Genomic DNA, 23,378 nt, shown 5'->3' with positions numbered 1-23,378 from the left:
TGAGTGTTGTTGGAGCTTTACTCATCCAAGCAAGTGGGGAGTATTCCGTCACACTCCTGACTTGGTGGACAGGCTTTGGGGAGCCACGAGGTGAGTCACTCACTGCAAGATTCCTAACCTTTGACCTGCTCTGGTAGACGCAGTATATAGCTGGTCCAGTTCAGTTTCTGGTCAATGGTAACCCCCAGGATGTTGATAGTTGGGAATTCAGTCATGGTAATGCCATTGAATGTCAAAGAGTAATGGTTAGATCCTCTCTTGTAGGAGATAGTCACTACCTGGCACTTGAGGCACGAATGTAACTTGCCACCGGTCAGCCCAAGCCTGGATATTGTCCAGGTCTTGCTGCATTTGGACATGGACTGCTTCAGTATCTGTGGAGTCGCGAAGACTACTGAACATTGTGCAGGCATCGGCGAATATCCTTACTCCTGACTTTATGATGGAAGGAATTGATGAAGCAGCAGAAGATGATTGGGCTAAGGACACTACCCTGAGAAATTCCTGCAGTGATGCCCTGGAGCGGCGATGATTGACTTCCAACCACCACAACCATCTTCCTTTGTGCCAAGTATGGCTACAACCATTTGGTTTTCTCCATTTCCATTGACTCCAGTTTTTCTAGGGCTCCTTGATGCCAGTCTCGCTCAAGTGCTGCCTTGATGTCAAGGGCAGCCACTCTCAGCTCACCTCTGATGTTGAGCACTTTTGTCCATGTTTGAACCAAGTCTGTAATGAGGCTGAGTGACCCAGGCAGAACCCAAACTGAGCGTCCACAAGCAGGTTATTGCTGAGTAATTGCTGCTCAAAAGCACTGTTGATGATCCCCTCAATCACTTAACTGATGATCAAGAGTAGACTGAAGGGTGATAATTGGCCGGCATTTCTTGATCTCACACAGGGTGAATCGAATTGGGGGAAGGCTGACATCTGTGATGGTTGGCACCTCCGGAGGAAGCCGAGTTGGATTTGTCCTGTTTCTTGTAGACAGGACACAGCTGGGCAATTTTCCACATTGCCCGGTAGATGCCAGTGTTGTAGCTGCACTGGAGCAGCTTGGCTAGGGGCGCGGCAAGTTCTGGAGCACACGTCTTCAGTACTATTGCCAGAATATCAGGGCCCATAGTCTTTACAGTATGCAGTCCCTTCAGGCATTTCTTGATATCACACAGGGTGAATCGAATTGGGGGAAGGCTGACATCTGTGATGGTTGGCACCTCCGGAGGAAGCCGAGATGGATCATCCATTCGTCTCTTCTGGCTGAAGATCATTGCGAATGCTTCAGCCTCATCTTTTGCACAGATGTGCTGGGCACTTCAATCATTGAGGATTCTCCCCATGTCTGTGTGGGTTTCCGCTGGGTGCTTTAGTTTCCTACCCCAATCCAAACATGTGCAGGTAAGGTGGACTGGCCATACTAAATAGCCTCTTAGTGTCAATGATGTGCAGATTAGGTGGGGTTATTTGGCAGGACTGCAGAGCTTAGATCTGATCCGTAGATTGTGGGATCGCACTTCTGTTGTTTGGCACGCAAGTAGTCCCCCCCACCACCATTCCTTCCACCCTGCCTCCCATGTTTCCCCCGCCCCCCCACAGACCTTCTCTTTTCCAGCTTCAGGGATTCCGCGAGGCACACGCACGCAAGCGCACACGTGCACACACACACTTCCTAACCATGGCTATGTTCACTGCCCAGTAAGAGTTCATTATATTCGGCACAGCCAGCCCACTCCCACGACCCCACTCCAGCAGCACCTTAGAACATAGAACATTACAGCGCAGTGCAGGCCCTTCGGCCCTCGATTTTGCGCCGACCTGTGAAACCACTCTAAAGCCCATCTACACTATTCCCTTATCATCCACATGTCTATCCAATGACCATTTGAATGCCCTTAATGTTGGCGAGTCCACTACTGTTGCAGGCAGGGCATTCCGCACCCTTACTACTCTCTGAGTCAAGAACCTACCTCTGACATCTATCCTATATCTATCTCCCCTCAATTTCCCCAGCCAAACAAACCCCCAAATCAGGCCGTTAACTTTCATAAAAAAGGCCGTTGGATAAAAATCGGAAGATTCTGAAAACCGAATAGAAACCTTCCGGAGGCAGGGCAGCGCAGCGGCGCAATGGTGAGTACTGCCACCTCATGGCGCTGTGGTCCCAGGTTCGAACCAGTCTCTGGGTCACTGCCCGTGCGGAGTTTGCACATTCTCCCAGTTTTTGCTTGGGTTTCGCCCCCACAACCCAAAGATGTGCAGGATAGGTGAATTGGCCATGCTATATTGCCCCTTAATTAAAAGAAATCTACACTAAATTTATTTTTTTAAAATTCGGTTTGCACCCACCATGCAAGCGACAGCGGGAGCACATCCCACCTCTTAAAATCTTCCATCTTCTGCACAACCAATCACGCCAGGTTCAATTTGTGTAATTGTTCCGATCCCCGTGCCACCTGAATGCCCAAGTATTTAATGTTTGTCCCCACCACTTTGAACAGCAGCTCGCCCAGCCTCCCCTCCTGTCCCCTTGCTGGAATCGGGAAAACCTCATTCTTCTCCATGTTTAATTCATACCCGGAAAACCGGCCGAACTCCTCAAAAGATGTTAATGCTCCCCCTAATTGGTCTGAAATGTTAAGTAACAGATCGTCCGCATATAGTGAAACTCTATGCTCCATCCCCTCGCACTATCACTTTCCAACTCCTCAATGCTCATAAGTGCCATTGCCAATGGCTCTATTGTCAAGGGGTTTGTGGATTGGATCTGGTTGCTATGTAGGGCAGTGTGAGGACGAATCGGGTGAGCTCGGGGTACTTAGAATTGCACCGTGGGACAAGGCAGGGATGCCCACTCGTCAAGTTTCCCTTTCGGACCTGGTTAGCTCAACAATTACCACCTGACATATCATAAAAGGGAACAATCCCACATGGAATGTTGGCAATCAGTATTTAGTAAGCAAAGTCGCCATAGTCCCAAATGACCATAGGTTGCTTTTCCCTATTGAGGGTCAGAGCTGACTGGTGGCGATTTAACCTGAGGATCACGACACCTCAGGGCATGGTTGAGAAGACGAGACCTTCATGAATAGCCTCAGCTGGTACGGGAATTGAACCCACATTATTGGCCTTGCTCTGCATCACAAACCAGCTGTCCAGCCAACTGAGCTAAACCAGCAGGATTTACTGACCAACCTGTCGCGTGTTTTTCAGTGGCGGAGGCAGCCCGACAGTGGGATTTACCGACCCTGTCATTGTCAACGGGATTTTGTGGTGACTGCACTCCTCGTCGCCAGCGTGACAGGCGTGAACGGCTGGTAGGTCGCGCTCTACGTTTCTAGATGGTCAGCTGGTCTACTGAGAGTGGGGTTGTAGGTTAGTAGGGACGGGGCAGGGAGGCCTCCTTCATGGCCTTCAAGCGCTATCTGAAGAATAGGAAGTCAAAATCCAGGGCGGGAGCCTCACCTTGAGCAGACCTCGAGCAATAGCGACCCTCTGCTTCTGACCACCTGGCAAGGAGACAGTAGACATGTTAGCCAGAGGAGAGGATATTGTTCCAATATAATCCCAGCAAGTAGCAGGTAAGATCACCAAACTGGTTAGCTCACCTGAGAGTAGGATACCCTTCTCCCCAACCATTGTTTGGAAGCCCTTGGGGAAGCTGCGGATAAATTCATAGACGTTGGCGACCTTGGCAACCTTTTCAATGTCTTCCATGGTCAGCTGAGAGGGTTGGGCTGCACCATATGCAATATTCTCTGCAATCGAGCAGGAGAACAAAACTGGCTCCTGGGAACCAAAGAAAACCTCAACAATAAAGCCCAGTAAGTTAGAACAAAACGGTGTTCTACCTGATTGTAGCTGTCCCATTTTTTCCCCTCTCCTTGTTCCCAGGTTTTAACCAATTTCTTGTACTAATTTTACCTGATTCACTACACCCATACTTTTCCGTAACCAGTATGGATTGAGGCTCCGTACATCATGTCCATCGACAGAAATAGTGCCTGAAACAGAAATATTGCATTGATAAATCCTCACTGCGTTATACGAAGGATCATTGTATTATTTTCAGTGCTCTGCAGAGACAGACAGCAGTGACAGCTCAGCTCAAATCATCCATCAGGATCTCTCCAGGAAGCGTGGCAAAACTGTTATCTAAAATCCTACAGACTATCTTAACTTACCTGAAACAGGATCGTAAAGCCGGAGTAACAATGATACTAGTGTTGATTTTCCTGAGCCACTGGGTCCAACTACAGCCATCATTGAGCCTGCTGGGATAGACAGGTCAAGCCCGTTGAACACCAGAGTTTCCTGTCTGGTTGGATAGGCAAACTTGACTCTTTGGAACTCGATGGCTCCCTGAAACTGATCAGTTTGCAAAACCACACCTTCTAAAACCAAAACAGAAGTAGGCATTTTAAAAACTACAACCACCAGTACAATTTAGCCAGATTCTACAAACCTGAAATTTTATATTGTACACTGGTTTGCTGAACATTGAACAGTCTCCTCTTGATGGTATACAGACAAACATGGCTGTGGGTGGGTGCGGTTGGCATAGCACATTTAGAAGTTACCTCAGACCAGGGGAAACACGGTGGTTAGCATTGCAGCCTCACGGCGCCGAGGACCTGGGTTCGATCTCAGCCCCGGGTTGCTATCCATGTGGAGTTTGCACATTCTCCCAGTGGCTGCATGGATCTCACCCACGCAACCCAAAAGATGTGCAGGGTAGGTTAATTGACCATGCTAAATTGTCCCTTAATTGGAAAAAAAGAATTGGGTACTCAAATTATTAAATTTTTAAAAAATTATTAAAAAGTTACCTCAGACCTTTAACTCGTATTCCAAAAATCCAAGGAGCGTTTGAAAGAAAGAGCAAGGAGTTACATCTGTCCTCACTCAGAATTGGGAATGCTGCACTCCTGCATTGTGTCCGAACTATTTTATCCCATAACAGAATAGACATTAACCAAGGTAACCAAAGCAAAAGGTAAGCGATTCACTACCTGCTGCACTACATGTGCTGGTATTCTTACCTAAAATCAATATTAACATGAGAAAAACAGTTTTTAAACTTGCCCCTTGGACCTATTGCATGCTTGCCTTATATTACCAAGCACAAGCAATAACTCAGCAGACACATCCACTGTTCAGGTTGCAAGTTCCAGAATTATGCTGGTTGTCTTTCTAAATAACCTTAAATGTCTCGGTGGTGACAGGCCAGAATCTGCTCCAACACCAGATTCTCCTATTCTGTTCGAATAGTCCCCACATGACCCACTATTTCAACACTTTGCATGCTCAGTGTTAGATTTCATCTGGCACCTGACTGCTCATTTTCACAACTCAAGTTTTTGGCTGCATTGTTATTTTCTATTGTTCTTGACATTTTACTGTCATGCAAAAATCTGACAACTGTTTTCAGAATCCTGCTTACTGATACCAATGAGAAACACTGACCCTAATCATAAGCCCTGTTCCACATTCTTTGACATATTGGCATGGAGGTCATGGAATGAGCAGCAATGCTGGGGATTGGGGAGGGGGATGTTGAGCAAACAGTGTGTGCCCGAGACCATCTATACATAGTGCCAGAGCCAAGGTTTCACAAAAATGGTTTGATCCTTCAAATGGACAGAGCAACTTACTGTTCAGTGCCATCTCTGGCTTCCTCTCATGTAGTTCCCATAACCGTCCTCCTGCTCCGAGGCCCTTCATTAATGCAGAGTAGAAAGAGCCAAGGCCTGGAAAAGAAAAGGACAACATAGAATTGAACATGAACATGACAAGTCAATTCCACCTCAGTAAACAACAACAAACATTAATGTTCAACTTATGATTCAATCAAGAGAATCCATCAATGAAAAGGGTGTCCAGTGTTAATTCTGGCACAAATACAGTCAGGTCTCACCTAGGCTGGATAGAATTCTTCTCAGCAGCATAGTGCCCTGATCTCAGAAGTGGCAGCAGTAAGGGCAGCACGGTGGCACATTGGTTTGCATTGCTGCCTCATGGCGCCGAGGTCCCAGGTTCGATCCCAGCTCTGGGTCACTGTCCGTGTGGAGTTTGCACATTCTCCCAGTGGTTGCATGGGTTTTGCCCCCACAATGCAAAGATATGCATGGTAGGTGGATTGGCCACACTAAATTGCCCCTTAATTGGAAAAATTAATTGGGTACTCTAAATTTTAAAAAAAAAGAGTTGTCAGCGGTAAGTGATGAGCTCAGCACTGACACACCTGGTGAAGTGGGAGCAGAAAGGCAATAAATAAAATACTTATTCTCATCATTTAAAAGCCTCTGGTGTCCAACTATACTGCATTAATTCAGAACCATAAATCTACTCTACACTTATGACACTCACAGGAATGTGCAGCTATGAGGAAGTAAAACATCTCCAGGAAGCCAGGTAGAAGAGAATGATGAATATGTTACTGGATTAGCATTTTGGATGCCTGGTCTAATAATCCAAAGAGTGGGAGTATCAAATGTCATCATGATAGTCTAAAGTGTCATGATGATGTCATTTGTGCAAGAGTGATATCAAGGTGTAATTACCAGCTAATCAAACATATATTGAACTATTTAAAAAAGTCTTCTTAAATAGAAAAAAGGGACACTGACTTAAGATGGCTGCCACAAGTCACCTGATATCTGGTATTGCAAGTTGACCAGTTTCTGGAAAGTTCCAACATGAATTACAATTCAGATATGTCCAGATACCCTCGTGGAATTTCATACCTGTGGATGTCGAGAGCTACTTCAAAATGATTATGGAACATGACAGAATCTAATCAACCCGACCATGAAACAAGTCACAGTCAGTTCAGACATATCATCTCAACTCATTATGGGGAAAAGATTAAAAATCCAACACAGGACGTAGAGAATGTCTCCTGCCTTCTACCGATCCTTAACTATTTTGCTCCACCTACTCCTCTCATTTCTCAGCATCACGTTTCTTACCTCTCTTCAGTTTCAAAGATGAGTCATATTGGATTTGAAAGTTTTCCAGCATTTTGTTTTTATTAAATTTCTAACATCTGCAGTATTTTTTTTTTTTATAAAAACGTCTATGGAAATTGCAGTTTTATATAAAAATTCAGTGGAGTTGACGCCCAAAACTGAAAATTTTCTGCTTCAGCCATAAATACCAGCAAAGGATTCAAACAGTGAACTTTTTACAAAATCTTTTAGCACATAGGGCAGCACGCTGGCGCAGTGGTTAGCACTGTTGCCTCACGGCGCCGCGGTCCCAGGTTTGAACCCGGCTCTGGGTCACTGTAAAGAGTTTGCACATTCTCCCCGCGTTTGCTTGGGTTTCGCCTTCACAACCCAAAGATGTGCAGGGTAGGTGGATTGGCCACACTAAATTGCCCCTTAATTGGAAAAAATGATCTGGGTACTCTATAAACTTTTAGCACTGAACTCTAATTTGGCTCTTGGGCAGCACGGTGAAGCAGTGATGCCTCAGGGCGCCAAGGACCCAGGTTCAATCCCGGCCCACTGTCTGTGTGGAGTTTACACATTCTCCCCGTATCTTCGTGGCTCACACCCCCATAACCCAAAGATGTGCAGGGGAGATGGATTGGCCACATTAGGTTGCCCCGTAATTGGAATTCTGCATTTCTGTGTGTATGTGCATGCATATGGGATTCAAAGGTCGAGATATGAGGATTTATCTTTTTGAATATTTCTAGATCTTTATGTGGGCGGATTTCTCAATAAAAACAAACCTGTTTTTGTTTTAAACTCAAGGAAGCCTGCTAGACTGGTTTCTTTGCAATCAGTATGTAAATAGTTAAGCATAGAATGAGTAAATACCTTACTCCTTCTAAATTCACAAATAATCCTGCAACATTCAGACATTGAATGGTATCATGGAGGAGTAATAATTTACCCGTCCTCACATGACTGCAACAGAACATACTCAGTTACATATTACATTGAACATACGGCATAGAAACAGGCCATTTGGTCCAACAAGTTCATACTGTCATCTATTTGTAACAAAGAACACAGACTGCAGGGATCATTACCAGGGATGAACAATAAATGTTGGCCTTGCTAGTGACACCCACTTCACAAATAAAAAACACCTTTTCAGAGCAGCCAAGAAGCAGATACAGATACACAGACCTTCAACTAAACATTGGCTCAAATGGGAGAACAAACTCTCTGCCTGCCACTAGCAATTTGGTTCCAGACTATTTTTACTCAAGCAGCTATTTGCATTCCTACCTCTGGCTTTTGTATAGTCAGCTGAGACACACCAACTGAGCTCTACCCCACTCATAGAACTACGTTAAAAATAAAACCACTGCCAAACAACCATCTGCTTTAAAATAGCATGATGTACACACACAAAGCAACTCAATTCCCAGAAACCACATGCTCCAAGGTCAAGCTTCACTCTCCCACTACACTGGAAAAAAAGTTTCTATCTTCATCTGTTCCAGAGGTTCACCCTCCCATGGAAACCCTAACTCACCTTTTTCTAGGAACGCACAGAATCATTGCTTTAATCTACTTTGCCCTGCCCACCCCATAATCTCGATCATTGAGAAGGACAAGGGCAGGAGATGCATGGCATCACCACAACTGCAAGTCAAACACCAACCTGATTTGGAAATAGATTGCCAGGCCAAAAGCCTGGAACTCCCTCTCTAACAGCAATGCAGGCGTTTTTACACCAAAGAGACTGCACAGGTTCATGGCAGTGGCTCTTCACCATCTTTTCAAGGGCAATTAGGGATGGGCAAGAAATGCTGGCCTTGCCAGAATCACACATCCTGAAACTAAATTAACTTAAAAAGAAAAACCCTTCCTTAACCAAGTCCCTGATCCTTAAAGCTGGAAATTTACCTCCAATACTTATTCCTACCCAGAAGGCATACATCATAAAAGAGGTGAGTTCTCCCACTGTCATATAGGCCTCGCCCATCATCAGACCTCCCTTGTATAGGACAGACAGAACAATCAGGTTTCCAGTTAGACCAGCCTGAAAAAGAAAAAGAAATCTTTCAGTATTAGTGTTCACACTCCCAAACACCACCAGGAATTCCCAGCAACTGGCTCCATGATAAGACACACAGTGGTCATACTACCATATAGATTCAAGCATAAATAAAAGGTTTCTTCACAAAGTTACCAGAGGATGATACTATCTGTGAGGCTAAATTACATTAGGGTTATGAAGGGTTATCTTGATATATTGGAGAGGGAGGGCAGCTGTGAGAATTGTACAGCGGTTACCAGGAGATGCACTGGGCACCGAAGGTGACTCAAAGAGCAAACAACCCTCCACCTGATACCACAGAAAATCCTCACTTGATACTTTGGGCAATAAGCGGTGAGGAATGCAGATCAAGTGTCTACAAGCATATTATTGGCAAAAACAATTGAACTTGAAGGCAAATAGTGGGAATCGAAGATTACTTGGATGCTTTCAAAATACTTGGTGCAATTCCAGAGCTGTAGAGCTAAAGCCTTTGCACATCATGTGAGTCCAGACAATCCACTGCAGCATTACTTCAACAGTAACTGGACAAAAATAACCACTGAAAGCAGATATACACTGAACATCTTGCAGTGCTCTGAAAGTGAGCTAATGAGTAGCAAGTATAGAATTTGACACATCTAAACACTAAGGCAATAAGGCCTCCAGTTCAGGTGATTTATATTTCTTTTTTATTTAATTTTTATAATTAAGGAGCAATTTAGCGAGGCAAATCCACCTACCCTGCGCATCTGTGGCTTGTGGGGTGAGACCCACACAGACACAGGGAGAATGTGAAAACTTCACACGGCAGTGACCCCGGGCGGGAATCGTAGTCCAGGTGATTGATTACTGAGAATCTCTTACGGGACGTGAGCATCACTGGCTCGTCTAGCCTGTCCCTGTCCCTAATTACCCCGGAGAAGGAGTTGGTACACACATTGTGCGGTTAGGGAGGGGATTCCGAAGACTTACGGTTGCGGCGATGACCAGCTAAGCCGCACGTTTCGGCGGCTCCAGCTCAAACGGACCTTCGGGCTCTTTTATGAGCCCCAACGGGAAATTCTTTCGGGACGAACCCCGGTGTGGGGTGAGGCAACAGGGAGTCCCCCCCAGCGGAAAAGAAAAATATCGGCGGCGGCGGCCAGATCTCGGAGAATCCTCGAGGACAGCGGCAGAAGAAAGAAAGAAACAAGATGGCGTCGGAGGGAGCCCAGGCGACATGGGGACCGGACCAGGCCGAATTTTTAAGACGGTGTGTGGAGCTGCTTAAGAAGGAGGTGCTGGCCCCGATGCTACAGGCAATCGAGGGGCTTAAAGAGACACAAAAGGCCCAGGAGATAGAGCTCCGTGTGGTGGAGCAGAAGGTAACGGACAACGAGGGCGAGATCCTGGGCCTAGCGGTCAATATGCAGACGCACGAGGCGCTCCATAAGAAGTGCACCGAAAGGATTGAAGTCGTGGAAAACAGATCAAGGAGAAAGAACCTCCGGATCCTGGGTCTCCCCGAGGGAGTGGAAGGAGCTGACGGCAGGGCTTATACGAGCACGATGCTACGCTCGCTAATGGGAGCTGAGGCCCCCTCGGGCCCCTTGGAAGTGGAAGGGGCCCACCGGGTCCCTGCAAGCAGACCAAAGGCTGGAGAACCACCTAGGGCGATGATCGTGCGATTTCACCGCTTCACTGATAGAGAGGTGGTTCTGAGATGGGCCAAGAAGGTACGAAGTAGCAGATGGGAGAATGCGGTGATACGAGTGTATCAGGATTGGAGTACGGAGGTGGCGAGAAGGAGGGCGAGTTTCAATAGAGCCAAGGAGGTGCTGCATAAGAAGAAAGTGAAGTTCGGGATGTTGCAGCCCGCGCGATTGTGGGTCACGCACCAGGACAGACATTACTATTTTGAAAGGTCGGAAGAAGCATGGACCTTCATTCAAAAAGAGAAACTGGACCAGAACTGAGGGACTGATGTTGGAGGGGAAACGAAAATGCTGATGTATAGAGGTGTAAATTGGAGAGGGGGGGACACTGAGAAATGTGGGCGCCGGTGGGGGGGGGAAGAAGAGACACAGGCGGGGGATGGGGAATGGGAGCGGGGCGGTAGGGGAAGCTGTGCCATGGGGGGCAGGATGGCACTAGAAAGCACGGGGTTTCTTTTTCTTTTCCCGCGCCAGAGACATGATGGCGGGAAGATAGGCGCAAGGAGGATGGGAGTTCCTCACACGGCGGGGGGGGGTCAAGGAGAGAGCGGGAGATGCCGGGGTCAGTTGAAGTCAGCTGACTTTCGGAAGCAATATGGGGGGACTAACCATGCTAGATGGGGATCCAGCGGGTGGGGGGGGGGACACGACAACTGGGTTGCTGGTGCGGAGATCGAAGGGGAGCTGGTAAGAGAAAAGGTGGTCGAGGCGGGAATGCGCCGCCTGAGGGACGGGTGGGTGCGCGGAACCGGGACGTGGGACTGGCCAAGAGAGGGTGATGGCTAGTCGACAGGGGAGGGGGGCGGGCAGCCCCCCAGTCCGGCTGATCACGTGGAACGTGAGGGGCCTAAATGGGCCAATTAAGAGGGCCCGAGTGTTCGCGCACTTAAAGGGGCTGAAGGCAGATGTGGCCATGCTTCAAAAGACGCATCTGAAGGTGGCGGACCAGGTTAGGTTAAGGAAAGGATGGGTGGGACAGGTGTTCCACTCAGGGCTGGACGCAAAGAATTGAGGGGTGGCCATATTGGTGGGGAAACGGGTGTCGTTCGAGGCTAGGAACATTGTAGCGGACAGCGGGGGCAGATATGTGATGGTGAGTGGCAGACTGCAGGGAACGGAGGTCGTGCTGGTCAACGTATATGCCCCGAACTGGGATGATGCGGGATTTATGAAGCAGATGCTGGGACGCATCCCGGACCTGGAGGTAGGAAACCTGGTAAGGGGGGGGGGGGGGGGACACTTCAACACTGTGCTAGACCCAGGGTTAGATAGATCTAGATCCAGGACCGGAAGGCCGGCAGTGGCCAAGGTGCTTAGGGGGTTTATGGACCAAATGGGGGGAGTAGATCCGTGGAGATTTGCTAGGCCGCTGGCCAAAGAGTTCTCCTTTTTCTCCCACGTCCATAAGGTATACTCCCGGATAGATTTCTTCGTTTTGGGAAGGTCACTGATTTCGAGGGTGGAAAGAACTGAGTACTCATCCATAGCTGTTTCAGAACATGGCCCACACTGGGTGGATCTGGAACTATGAGAGGAGAGGGAGCAGCGTCCACTCTGGCGACTGGATGTGGGATTATTGGCGGATGAGGGAGTCTGCGGAAGAGTGCGGGGATGTATCGAAAGGTACCTGGAAGCCAACGATAATGGGGAGGTCCGAGTGGGGGTAGTATGGGAAGCGCTGAAGGCGGTGGTCAGGGGGGAGTTGATCTCTATCAGGGCTCACAAGGGGAAAACAGAGGCCAAAGAAAGGGAAAGATTACTGGGGGAGATTTTGAGTGTGGATAAAAAATATGCGGAGGCCCCGGACGAAGGACTCTACAGGGAGAGGCGACGACTCCAGATGGAGTTCGACCTGCTGACCACAGGGAGGGCAGAGGCACAGTGGAGGAAGGCACAGGGGATGAGATATGAATATGGGGAAAAGGCGAGTCGCCTGTTGGCCCACCAGCTTCGAAAGAGGACAGCGGCGAGGGAAATAGGGGGAGTTAGGGATGAAACGAGAACCACGGTGCGGAGAGCAGGGAAGGTAAACGAGGTGTTCAAGACCTTTTACGAGAGGTTATATAGGTCCCAACCCCCAGAGGGAAAAGAGGGGATGCAGCAGTTTCTGGACCAACTAAGGTTCCCGAGGGTGGAGGAGCAGGAGGTGGCGGCCTGGGGGCGCCAATTGGGGTGGACGAGGTGACCAAAGGGCTGGAGAACATGCAGGCAGGGAAGGCCCCGGGACCGGATGGGTTCCCGGTGGAATTTTATAGGAAATATGTGGACTTGTTGGCCCGCTGCTGGTCAGAACCTTTAACGAGGCCAGAGAAGGGGGGACCCTACCTCCGACAATGTCGGAGGCGACGATATCACTAATCCTGAAGCGAGATAAAGACCCACTGCAATGCGGGTCTTATAGGCCTATCTCATGCCTAAATGTGGACGCCATGTTGCTGGCAAAAGAGCTGACAATGAGGATAGAGGATTGTGTCCCGGGGGTGGTGCACGAAGATCAGACAGGGTTCGTAAAGGGGAGACAATTGAATGTCAACGTGCGACGGCTATTGGGGGTGATAATGATGCCCCCAGCAGAGGGGGAGGCAGAGATAGTGGCGGCAATGGATGCAGAGAAGGCATTTGATAGGGTAGAGTGGGAGTATCTATGGGAGGTGCTGAGGAGGTTCGGGTTCGGGGAGGGGTTTGTCAGCTGGGTTAAACTCCTCTATGGGGCCCCAATGGCAAGTGTAGTCACAAATCGGCAAAGATCGGAGTATTTTCGACTACACAGGGGAACAAGACAGGGATGCCCGCTGTCCCCATTACTGTTCGTGCTGGCAATTGAACCACGGGCCATAGCGCTGAGAGACTCCAGGAAATGGAGAGGGTTGGTTAGAGGGGGAGAGGAACACCGAGTGTCACTCTACGCGGATGACCTACTGCTGTATGTGGCGGATCCAGTGGGGGGGGATGACAGAGGTCATGCAGATATTGAGGGAGTTTGGAGATTTCTCGGGATATAGGCTTAACATGGGAAAGAGTGAGCTTTTCGTGATACACCCAGGGGACCAGAGTAGAGGGATAGATGGCCTGCCGCTAAGGAGAGTGGAAAGAAACTTCCGATACCTGGGGATTCAGATAGCCAGGAGCTGGGGAACCTTACACAGACTCAATCTGACTCGGCTGGTGGAACAAATGGAAGAGGATTTCAAAAGGTGGGATATGCAGCCACTGTCACTGGCGGGCAGAGTGCAGGCGATTAAGATGATGGTCCTCCCGAGGTTCCTATTTGTGTTCCAATGTCTCCCTATATTGATCACCAAGGCCTTTTTCAAAAAAATAGATAGGAGCATCATGAGCTTCGTGTGGGCAGGGAAGGCCCCGAGGGTAAGGAGGGGGTTCCTGCAACGTAGCAGAGACAGAGGAGGACTGGCGTTGCCGAATTTGGGTGACCACTACTGGGCCGCCAACGTGGCGATGATCCGAAAGTGGATGATAGAGGGAGAGGGGGCGGCGTGGAAAAGGCTGGAGATGGCGTCCTGCAAAGGAACGAGCTTAAAAGCGCTGGTGACGGCGCCACTACCGCTCTCCCCGAAAAAGTTTACCACGAACCCAGTGGTGGCGGCAACATTAAGTATCTGGGGGCAATGGAGGCGACAGAGGGGTGTGTTGGGAGCCTCGGTGTGGTCCCCGATCCGGAACAACCATAGGTTTGCCCCAGGGAGGTTGGACGGAGGGTTCCAGAGCTGGCACCGGGCAGGAATTAGGAGAGTGGGAGACTTATTTATAGATGGGACGTTTGCGAGCTTGGGAGCGCTAGAGGAAAAGTATGAGCTGCCCCCGGGGAATATCTTTAGGTATATGCAGGTAAGAGCGTTCACGAGACAACAGGTGAAGGAATTTCCGCTGCTCCTGACACAAGGGATCCAGGACAGGGTGCTTTCGGGGGTGTGGGTCGGGGAGGGCAAAGTCTCCGAAATATACTGGGAGATGAGAGAAGAGGGGGAGGAGCTGGTAGAAGAACTGAAGGGAAAATGGGAAGAAGAGCTCGGGGAGGAGATTGTGGAGGGTTTGTGGGCTAATGCCCTAAGTAGGGTAAATTCCTCTTCCTCGTGTGCCAATTTAAGGTGCTACATAGAGCACACATAACGGGAGCGAGGTTGAGCAGGTTCTTCGGAGTGGAGGACAAATGCGGGAGGTGCGGGGGAAGCCCGGCGAACCACACACATGTTTTGGTCGTGTCCGGCACTGGAGGGGAGTGGCGGGAGTGATCTCGAAGGTGGTGAAGGTCCGGGTCAAGCCAAGCTGGGGGTTAGCTATATTTGGAGCAGGGAGTGCAGGAGGCGAAAGAGGCCGATATTGTGGCCTTTGCATCCCTAGTATCCCGGCGAAGGATTTTACTCATGTGGAAGGAAGCGAAACCCCCCGGCATGGAGGCCTGGATAAACGATATGGCGGGGTTCATAAAACTGGAGCGGGTGAAGTTTGCGCTAAGAGGATCGGCTCAAGGGTTCACCAGGCGGTGGCAACCGTTCCTCGACTATCTAGCGGAACGTTAGGGGGAAAATAGATAGCCAGCAGCAGCAGCCCAGAGGGGGGGGTGGGGGGGGGGGGGGGAAATTGTTTGTGTTCTAGATGGGGTGAGGGGGCGGGAGCACTATTTCGTGTTATTTTGTTAGTTCACTATTTTATTTTAACAATGTTATCTATCAGTTATCATGTTACCATTTTTGTTGATTTGTAAGGGGGTAAAATTGTGTTCGAAAACGTTAATAAAAATATATATTTTTTTTTTTTAAAAAGAAAAAAAAAGAAAAGGGAGGGGATTCCAGAAATGTGACCCAGCAAAAGTGGAAGATGAGTGACTTGGAGCGGAACTTCCATGCGGTGTACCCCCAGGTCATCAGTTGCTTTTGTCCTGGGCAGCACAGTGGTTAGCATTGCTGCCACACAGCGCCGAGGTCCCAGCTTCGATCCCGGCTCCGGGTCACTGTCCGTGTGGAGTTTACACATTCTCCCCGTATCTGCATGGGTTTCTCCCCCACAACCCAAAGATGTGCAGGGTAGGTGGATTGGTCACGCTAAATTGCCCCTTAAAAAAAAATTGCTTTGTCCTTCTAGATGGTAGTGGTTGGGGGTCTGGAAGGTGCTGCCTAAGGAACCTTTGCGAGTTCCTGCAGTGCATCTTGTAGACGGTCAACATGGCTGCCACCGTCAGTGGTCGAAGGATTGAATGTTTGTGCAAGGGGTAGCAATCAAGTGGGCTCCTTTGTCCTGGATGGTGTCAAGCTTCTAAAGTGTTGTTGAAGCTGCATTTCTCCAGGCAAGTGGAGAGTATTCCATTACGTTCCTGACTTATGCCTTTGTAGATGGTGGACAGGCTTTGGGGCATCAGGAGGCGAGTTACGCACTGTAGAATTCCCAGTCTCTGAAGTGCTCTTGTAGCCACAGTATTTATATAGTTAGTCCAGTTCAGATTTTGGTCAAAGGTAACACCTGTATTTAGATTGCGTTAGTTATTATTTCGTTCTTTTACTGGGTGGTAGTCAAAGCCCAAGATCAGGGTTAAATCAACATTATTCTGTCACATTCCAGGACAAGATCCTGTGGAATATTCTGTAAAAGGGTTTTGAAAAGATTGGGACATCAGAAGCTAAGGTGTACAACTTCAGAGAGAGAGAGTGAAAAAAGGTAAAATTTAAAAAACGCTCAAATTACATTGCACTTACTGCCCCATAAAATCCTGCCCGAGCCACCGCTTCCTTCCTGGCAAGCTGCAGCACTTGGCTGATCTTCTCAGTGTATGCCTGCAGTTCAGAGTCCTCCTTGGCAAAAGCACGGACTGTCCTTATGTTTCCAATGCGCTCTTCAGCAAGCTGTGAATGGATAGGTGAAAATCAGGGTTAATGTGGCTTAAAATAAAATCAGAATGTTCCTGTTAGGAGCCACACAGCACAACAAAGTCCCATGTTTAATCCCTGTAGTATTAACCACTTTCAGCCAAAATGATGGGAGAGTGTTACTCAGCTGGGCAAAGTGTTGTTAGTCTGGGGAAGGAGATAAACAAAGCCTAGAGTCCCATTTGCAGCTTCTATCCAAAATCCAATGGTTCGGAATTAGGACAAACCCCACATCTGACTCATCAGGCAGGCAGGATATACAAGTAAAATCAGCAAAATACACTGGAAAAGCAAGGCAAACCTGCCAGCACCTATCAGGAGAGAAACAGAGTCAATGCCTCATGTCCTTAGACGCCTTGTCAGAACTGATGTACAAGTAGACTGGAAAGGAGAGAGAAAATGAAAGGAGACAAACAAAGTTATCAAGGTGAGCCTGCGGTTCTATTCTACCACCAATCTACATAATTTGGAAACAAGAACAAAGACATCTCGGGGGGGGTGGGGAACTCTCTTCTTAGCTTCTTCTTGAACAAAACTGCTTTTGAATTAATGAAATATAACGGTGTGATGCAGGAATCTTAAGAATCTCAGCAGCACATTTCTGTAAGCATTTGCAGCTATACCAAAATTGTGATACAGTACTTACTGAACTGCCCTGCGATCACTTGTTGTGGAAGATTTTGTGTTGTCTTTTTGAAGGAAAGGATGTTCACAGAACCATAGAAAATAGGATCAGGAGTAGGCAATTCGGCCCTTCGAGCCTGCTCTGCCATTCATTATGATCATCCCTAATCATCCAACTCAGTAACCTGTCCCCGCTTTCCCCCTATATACTTTGATCCCTTCAGCCCCAAGAGATATATCTAATTCCTTCTTTCTGCTTTCTGTGATAGCGAATTGCATAGGCTCACCACTCTCAGGGTGAGACGTTTCTCCTCACCCCAGTCCTAAATGGTCCACCCCATATCCTCAGACTGTGACCCCTGGTTCTGGACACCCTCACCATCGGGAACATCCTTCCTGCATCTAATATGTCTAGTCCTGTTCGAATTTTACTGGTTTCTAGGAGATCCCCCCCTCATAATCCTAACCTAGTCAATCTCTGCTCATACGTCAGTCCCACCAGCCCAGGAATCAGTCTGGTAAACCTTTGCTGCACTCCATCTCAAGATCATCCTTCTTCAGATAAGGAGACCAGAACTGCACACAATATTCCAGGTGTGGTCTCACCAAGGCCCTGTATAATTGCAACAAGACAGCCCTGGTCCTGTAATTAGAATTCTCTTGCCATGAAGGCCAACATACCATTTGCCTTCTTTACCGCCTGCTGCACCTGCATGCTTACCTACAGCGTCTAATGTACGAGGACATCCAGGTCTGGTTGCTCATTCCCCTCTCTCAATCTATAACCATTCAGATAATAATCTGCCTTCTGTTTTTGGTACCAAAGTGAATAACCTCACATCTATCCACATTATGCTGCATCTGCCATGCATTTGCCCACTTAACGTGGCCAAATCACACGGAAGCATCTCTGTATCTTTCTCACTGCTCACCCTCCCACCCAGCTTTGTGTCATCTGAAAATTTAGACTTTTACATTTGGTTCCCTCATCTAAATCATTAACACATATTGTGCTGGGCAACACGGTGGTGCAGAGGGTTTGCCCTGCAGCCTCACAGCACAGAGGTCGCATGTTCGATCCCGGCTCTGGGTCACTGTCCGTGTGGAGTTTGCACATTCTCTCAGTGTTTGCGTGGGTTTCGCCCCCACAACCCAAAACATGTGCAGGCTAGGTGGATTGGTCACGCTAAATTGCCCCTGAATTGGAAAATATGAATTGGGTACTCTAAATTTAAAAAAAAAAAGAAAAATTTAATACATATTGTGAATAGCTGAATTCCTAGCACTGATACCAGCTGTACCCCACTAGTCACTGCCTGCCATGTGAAAAAGACCCATTTTGTTTCCCGTCTACCAACCAGTTTTCTATCCATCTCAATACGCTACCCCAATCCCATGCTTTTTAATTTTACACACATCGCGTGGAACCTTTGCGGAAATCCTTCTAAAAATGCAAATAAACCACATCCATTGGCTCCCCCTCGTCAACTCTCTAGTTACATCCTCGAAAAATTCATGTAAATTTGTCAAGCATGATTTCCCTGCTAATTCCGTCTGATCCTGTCACTGTTTTCCAAGTTCTCTGCTATCAAATCTTTTATAATGGACTCTAGCATTTTCCCCACTACCGACGTCAAGCTGACTGGTCTATAATTCCGTGTTTTCTCCCTACCTCCCTTTTTAAATTGTGGGGCTACATTAGCTACCCTTCAATCTGTAGTATTGTCCCAGAGTCTATAGAATCTTGCAAGAGGACGACTAATCTAATGCATCCACTATTTCTAGGGCTACTTCCTTAAGTACTCCGGGATGTAGATATCAGATCCTGGGGATTTATCAGCCTTCAATCTCAATTTCCGCAACACCGTTTCCCTACTAATACTTATTTCCTTCAGTTCCTCCTCTCACTAAACCTCGTGTTTCCCAACATTTCTGGTACGTTATTTGTGTCCTCCTTTGTGAAGACAAAACCAAAGTATATATTTAGTTGGTCTGCCATTTCTATTTTCCCTATTATAAATTTCCCTGTTTCGGATTGTAAGGGAATCGATATTTCTTTTCACCAATCTTTTTCTCCTCATATACTCATAAAAGCTTTGTCAGTTTTTAAGTTCCCCACAAGCTTACTCTATTTCCCTTTCTTAATCAATCCTTTGGTCCTCCTTTGCTGAATTCTAAGTTGCTCCCAATGCTCAGGTCTGCTGCTTTTTCTAGTCAATTTGTATGCCTCTTCCTTGGATATATTATCTCTAATTTCCCTTGTAAGCCATGGTTTAACTTTTGCACCAGACATGAACATACGATCGTTGCAGTTCACCCATGCACTCCTTGAATGTTTGCAAGCTCATCCACTATCCCTTTAAGTAATATTACCCAATCCATCACAGCCAATTTGCACCTCATACCATCGTAGCTTCCTTTTTGTAGATTCAGCACCCCAGTCTCAGAATCAATTACGTCACTCTCCACCTTGATGAAGAATTCATCAAGGCAGAGTGGTTAGCACTGTTGCCTCACAGCACCAGAGACCCGAGTTCACTTCCAGCCTTGGGTAACTATCTGTATCGAGTTTGCATGTTCTTCCCGTGTCTATTCCTCCAGTTGCTCCGGTTTCCTCCCACAGTCCAAAGATGTGCAGATTAGGTGGACTAGACATGTTAAATTTACCCTCAATGTCCAAAAGTTTAAGTGGGGTTACAGGACAGGATGGGAGCATGGGCCTGGGTAGGGTCTCTTTAAGAGGGTTGGTGCAGACTCAATGGGCCAAATGGTCTCCTTCTGCACTGCAGGGATTCTATGATAATTAAAGATGTTTGTTCCTTAATTGCCATTTTAGTTTAAGCCTTCCACAACCACTCTGCAAATATTCCCCCAAGAACATCAGTCCTGCTCCTGCCTAAGTGTAACATGTCCCTTTGGCCTTTCCTGCTAACCTTTCCGCCCAGTCCACTTCAGCTAATTCGATCCCAATTTCATTTTAATTCCCTTTATTAAGTTAAACACAGTTGTTTCTGACCCAGGTTTCTCACTCTCAAATTGAATATTAAATTCCAACATGTTATGATTACTACTTCCAAGGGAATCTTCGGTCCCACTGGTCCCACCTTCCCCAGAATCAGTCCCAATGTCCCAGAAATATGAAACCCCCTTGCACCATCTCTCAGCCAAGCATTCATCAGATACATCCTGGTATTCCTGCTCTGACTAGCACGTGGCACTGGCATTAATCGATCTAGACTCGGATTATATAGAGTCCATCTGGGTGGAGTTAAAAAAAGACAGCAAGGGAAAGAAGACATTGGTAGGAGTAATGTATAGACCCCAAAAAGTATCCAAACTGTATTCAAGAGTATAAATTGACAAATAATAGGAGCATGTAAAAAGAATAGAGCAATAATTATGGGTGACTTTAATCTTCATGATGATTAGGTTAATCAAGTTGGAAAGGGAAGCTAGAACAACAAATTCATACAGTGCATTAGGGATAGTTTTCTAGAATATATGATGGAGCTAACCAGGGAACAGGCTACCTTGGATCAGGCAATGGGTAATGAAGTAGGTTTAAGGGCTAATTATAACAATATTAGGCGGGAACTGAAGAACCTAGATTGGGGGTGGATGTTTGAGGGCAAATCAACATCTGACATGTGGGAGGCTTTCATGTGTCAGTTGAAAGGAATTCAGGACCGTCACGTTCCTGTGAGGGAGAAGGATAAATACGGCAATTTTCGGGAACCTTGGATAACGAGAGATATTGTAGGCCTCGTCAAAAAGAAAAAGGAGGCATTTGTCAGGGCCAAAAGGCTGGGAACAGACGAAGCCTGTGTGGAATATAAGGAAAGTAGGAAGGAACTTAAGCAAGGAGTCAGGAGGGCTAGAAGGGGTCACTAAAAGTCATTGGCAAATAGGGTTAAGGAAAATTCCAAGGCTTTTTACACGGACATAAAAAGCAAGAGGGTAGCCAGGGAAAGGGTTGGCCCACTGAAGGATAGGCAAGAGAATCTGTGTGTGGAGCCAGAGGAAATGGGCGAGGTACTAAATGAATACTTTGCATCAGTATTCACCAAAGAGAAGGAATTGGTAGATGTTGAGTCTGGAGAAGGGTGTGTAGATAGCCTGGGTCACATTGAGATCCAAAAAGACGAGGTGTTGGGCGTCTTGAAAAATATTAAGGTAGATAAGTCCCCAGGGCCTGATGGGATCTACCCCAGAATACTGAAGGAGGCTAGAGAGGAAATTGCTGAGGCCTTGACAGAAATCTTTGGATCCTCACCATCTTCAGGTGATGTCCCGGAGGACTGGAGAATAGCCAATGTTGTTCCTCTGTTTAAGGGTAGCAAGGATAATCCAGGGAACTACAGGCCGGTGAGCCTTACGTCAGTGGTAGGGAAATTACGGGAGAGAATTCTTCGAGACAGGATCTACTTCCATTTGGAAGCAAATGGACGTATTAGAGAGAGACAGCATGGTTTTTTGAAGGGGAGGTCGTGTCTCACTAACTTGATCAAGTTTTTCGAGGAGGTCACAAAGATGATTGATGCAGGTCGGGCAGTGGATGTTGTCTATATGGACTTCAGTAAGGCCTTTGACAAGGTCCCTCGTGGTAGACTAGTACAAAAGGTGAAGTCACACGGGATCAGGGGTGAGCTGGCAAGGTGGATACAGAACCGGCTAGGTCATAGAAGGCAGAGAGTAGCAATGGAAGGGTGCTTTTCTAATTGGAGGGCTGTGACCAGTGGTGTTCCGCAGGGATCAGTGCTGAGACCTTTGCTGTTTGTAGTATATATAAATGATTTGGAGGAAAATGTAACTGGTCTGATTAGTAAGTTTGCAGACGACACAAAGGTTAGTGGAATTGCGGATAGCGATGAGGACTTTAGAGAGGGTGCAGAAGAGATTTACCAGAATGTTGCCTGGTATGGAGGGCATTAGCTATGAGGAGCAGTTGAATAAACTCGGTTTGTTCTCACTGGAACGACGGAGGTTGAGGGGTGACCTGATAGAGGTCTACAAAATTATGAAGGGCATAGACAGAGTGGATAGTCAGAGGCTTTTCCCCAGGGTAGAGGGGTCAATTACTAGGGGGCATAGGTTTAAGGTGAGAGGGGCAAGGTTTAGAGTAGATGTACGAGGCAAGTTTTTTTACACCGAGGGTAGTGGGTGCCTGGAACTCGCTACCGGAGGTGGTGGTGGAAGCAGGGACGATAGTGACATTTAAGGGGCATCTTGACAAATACATGAATAGGATGGGAATAGAGAGATACGGACGCAGGAAGTGTCGAAGATTGTAGTTTAGTCGGGCAGCATGGTCGGCACGGGCTTGGAGGGTCGAAGGGCCTGTTCCAGTGCTGTATATTTCTTTGTTCTTTGGTGGTGCAGTGGGTTAGTCTTGCAGCCTCACGGCGCCGAGGTCCCAGGTTCGATCCTGGCTCTGGGTCACTGTCCATGTGGAGTTTGCACATTCTTCCCGTGTTTGCGTGGGTTTCACCCCCACAACCCAAAAATGTGCAGGCTAGGTGGATTGGCCACACTAAATTGCCCCTCAATTGGAAAAAAAATGAATTGGGTACACTAAATTTATTTTAAAATTTGTTTTAAAAGAGATATGTTTAATAGATGACCTCAGAGTAAAAGATTCCCTCGGAAGTAGCAATCATAACATGTTGGAATTTAATATCGAGTTTGAGAGTATGAAGCCTGGGTCAGAAACAACTGTTTAACTTTGAGTTAGAATGAAATGAGGATAGAGTTAGCTAAAGTGGACTGGGCGGATGGGTCAGCAGGAGAGACAGTTAACAAGCAGCAGCAGACATTTAAGGAGGTAATTTGTGACTCTCAGCAAAAATATATGCCAGTAAAGAGGAAAGATTCCAAGAGAGGTATAAACCAACCATGCCCAACCACGTAAGTTAAGGTGAATATTAAGTTGAAAGAAAAAGTATCTAAGGAGACAAAGGTCAGTGAAAGTCCCGAAGACCGGGATAATTCAGAATGGAGCAAAGGAGGTCTAAAAAGATAATAGAGAGAGAGAGAGAGAAAGTGAACAAGAGCAAACTAGTGAGGAATATAAAAATGAAAATGAGAGCTTCTTTAAATAAATAAAAAGGAAGAGAGGTCAGTTAACATAGGCCCTTAAAATGAATCCTGGGAGATAGTTACGGGGAACAAGGAAATGGCA

The 23,378-nt window shown here is 47.2% G+C and overlaps 1 protein-coding gene across 2 annotated transcripts in view; it reads right to left on the bottom strand.

The window, feature by feature from the left end:
* abcb10 (ATP-binding cassette, sub-family B (MDR/TAP), member 10) overlaps positions 1–23,378 on the bottom strand; it is a 63,091-nt gene that overhangs the window by 2,904 nt on the left and 36,809 nt on the right. For both annotated transcript variants that reach the window (XM_072507349.1, XM_072507356.1), the window contains 7 exons: positions 16,406–16,552; positions 8,868–9,003; positions 5,652–5,747; positions 4,182–4,391; positions 3,922–4,001; positions 3,606–3,786; positions 3,463–3,506 (listed from right to left, as the gene is read on the bottom strand). In XM_072507349.1, the coding sequence (XP_072363450.1) occupies positions 3,463–3,506; positions 3,606–3,786; positions 3,922–4,001; positions 4,182–4,391; positions 5,652–5,747; positions 8,868–9,003; positions 16,406–16,552 (894 nt within the window). The remainder of the gene's footprint in view (positions 1–3,462; positions 3,507–3,605; positions 3,787–3,921; positions 4,002–4,181; positions 4,392–5,651; positions 5,748–8,867; positions 9,004–16,405; positions 16,553–23,378) is intronic.

Source organism: Scyliorhinus torazame, chromosome 1 (assembly GCF_047496885.1).
Source record: "Scyliorhinus torazame isolate Kashiwa2021f chromosome 1, sScyTor2.1, whole genome shotgun sequence".
Lineage (NCBI taxonomy): Eukaryota > Metazoa > Chordata > Chondrichthyes > Carcharhiniformes > Scyliorhinidae > Scyliorhinus > Scyliorhinus torazame.
The sequence above is the reverse complement of the archived record's forward strand: the minus strand, read 5'-3'. Positions and strand labels throughout refer to the sequence as shown.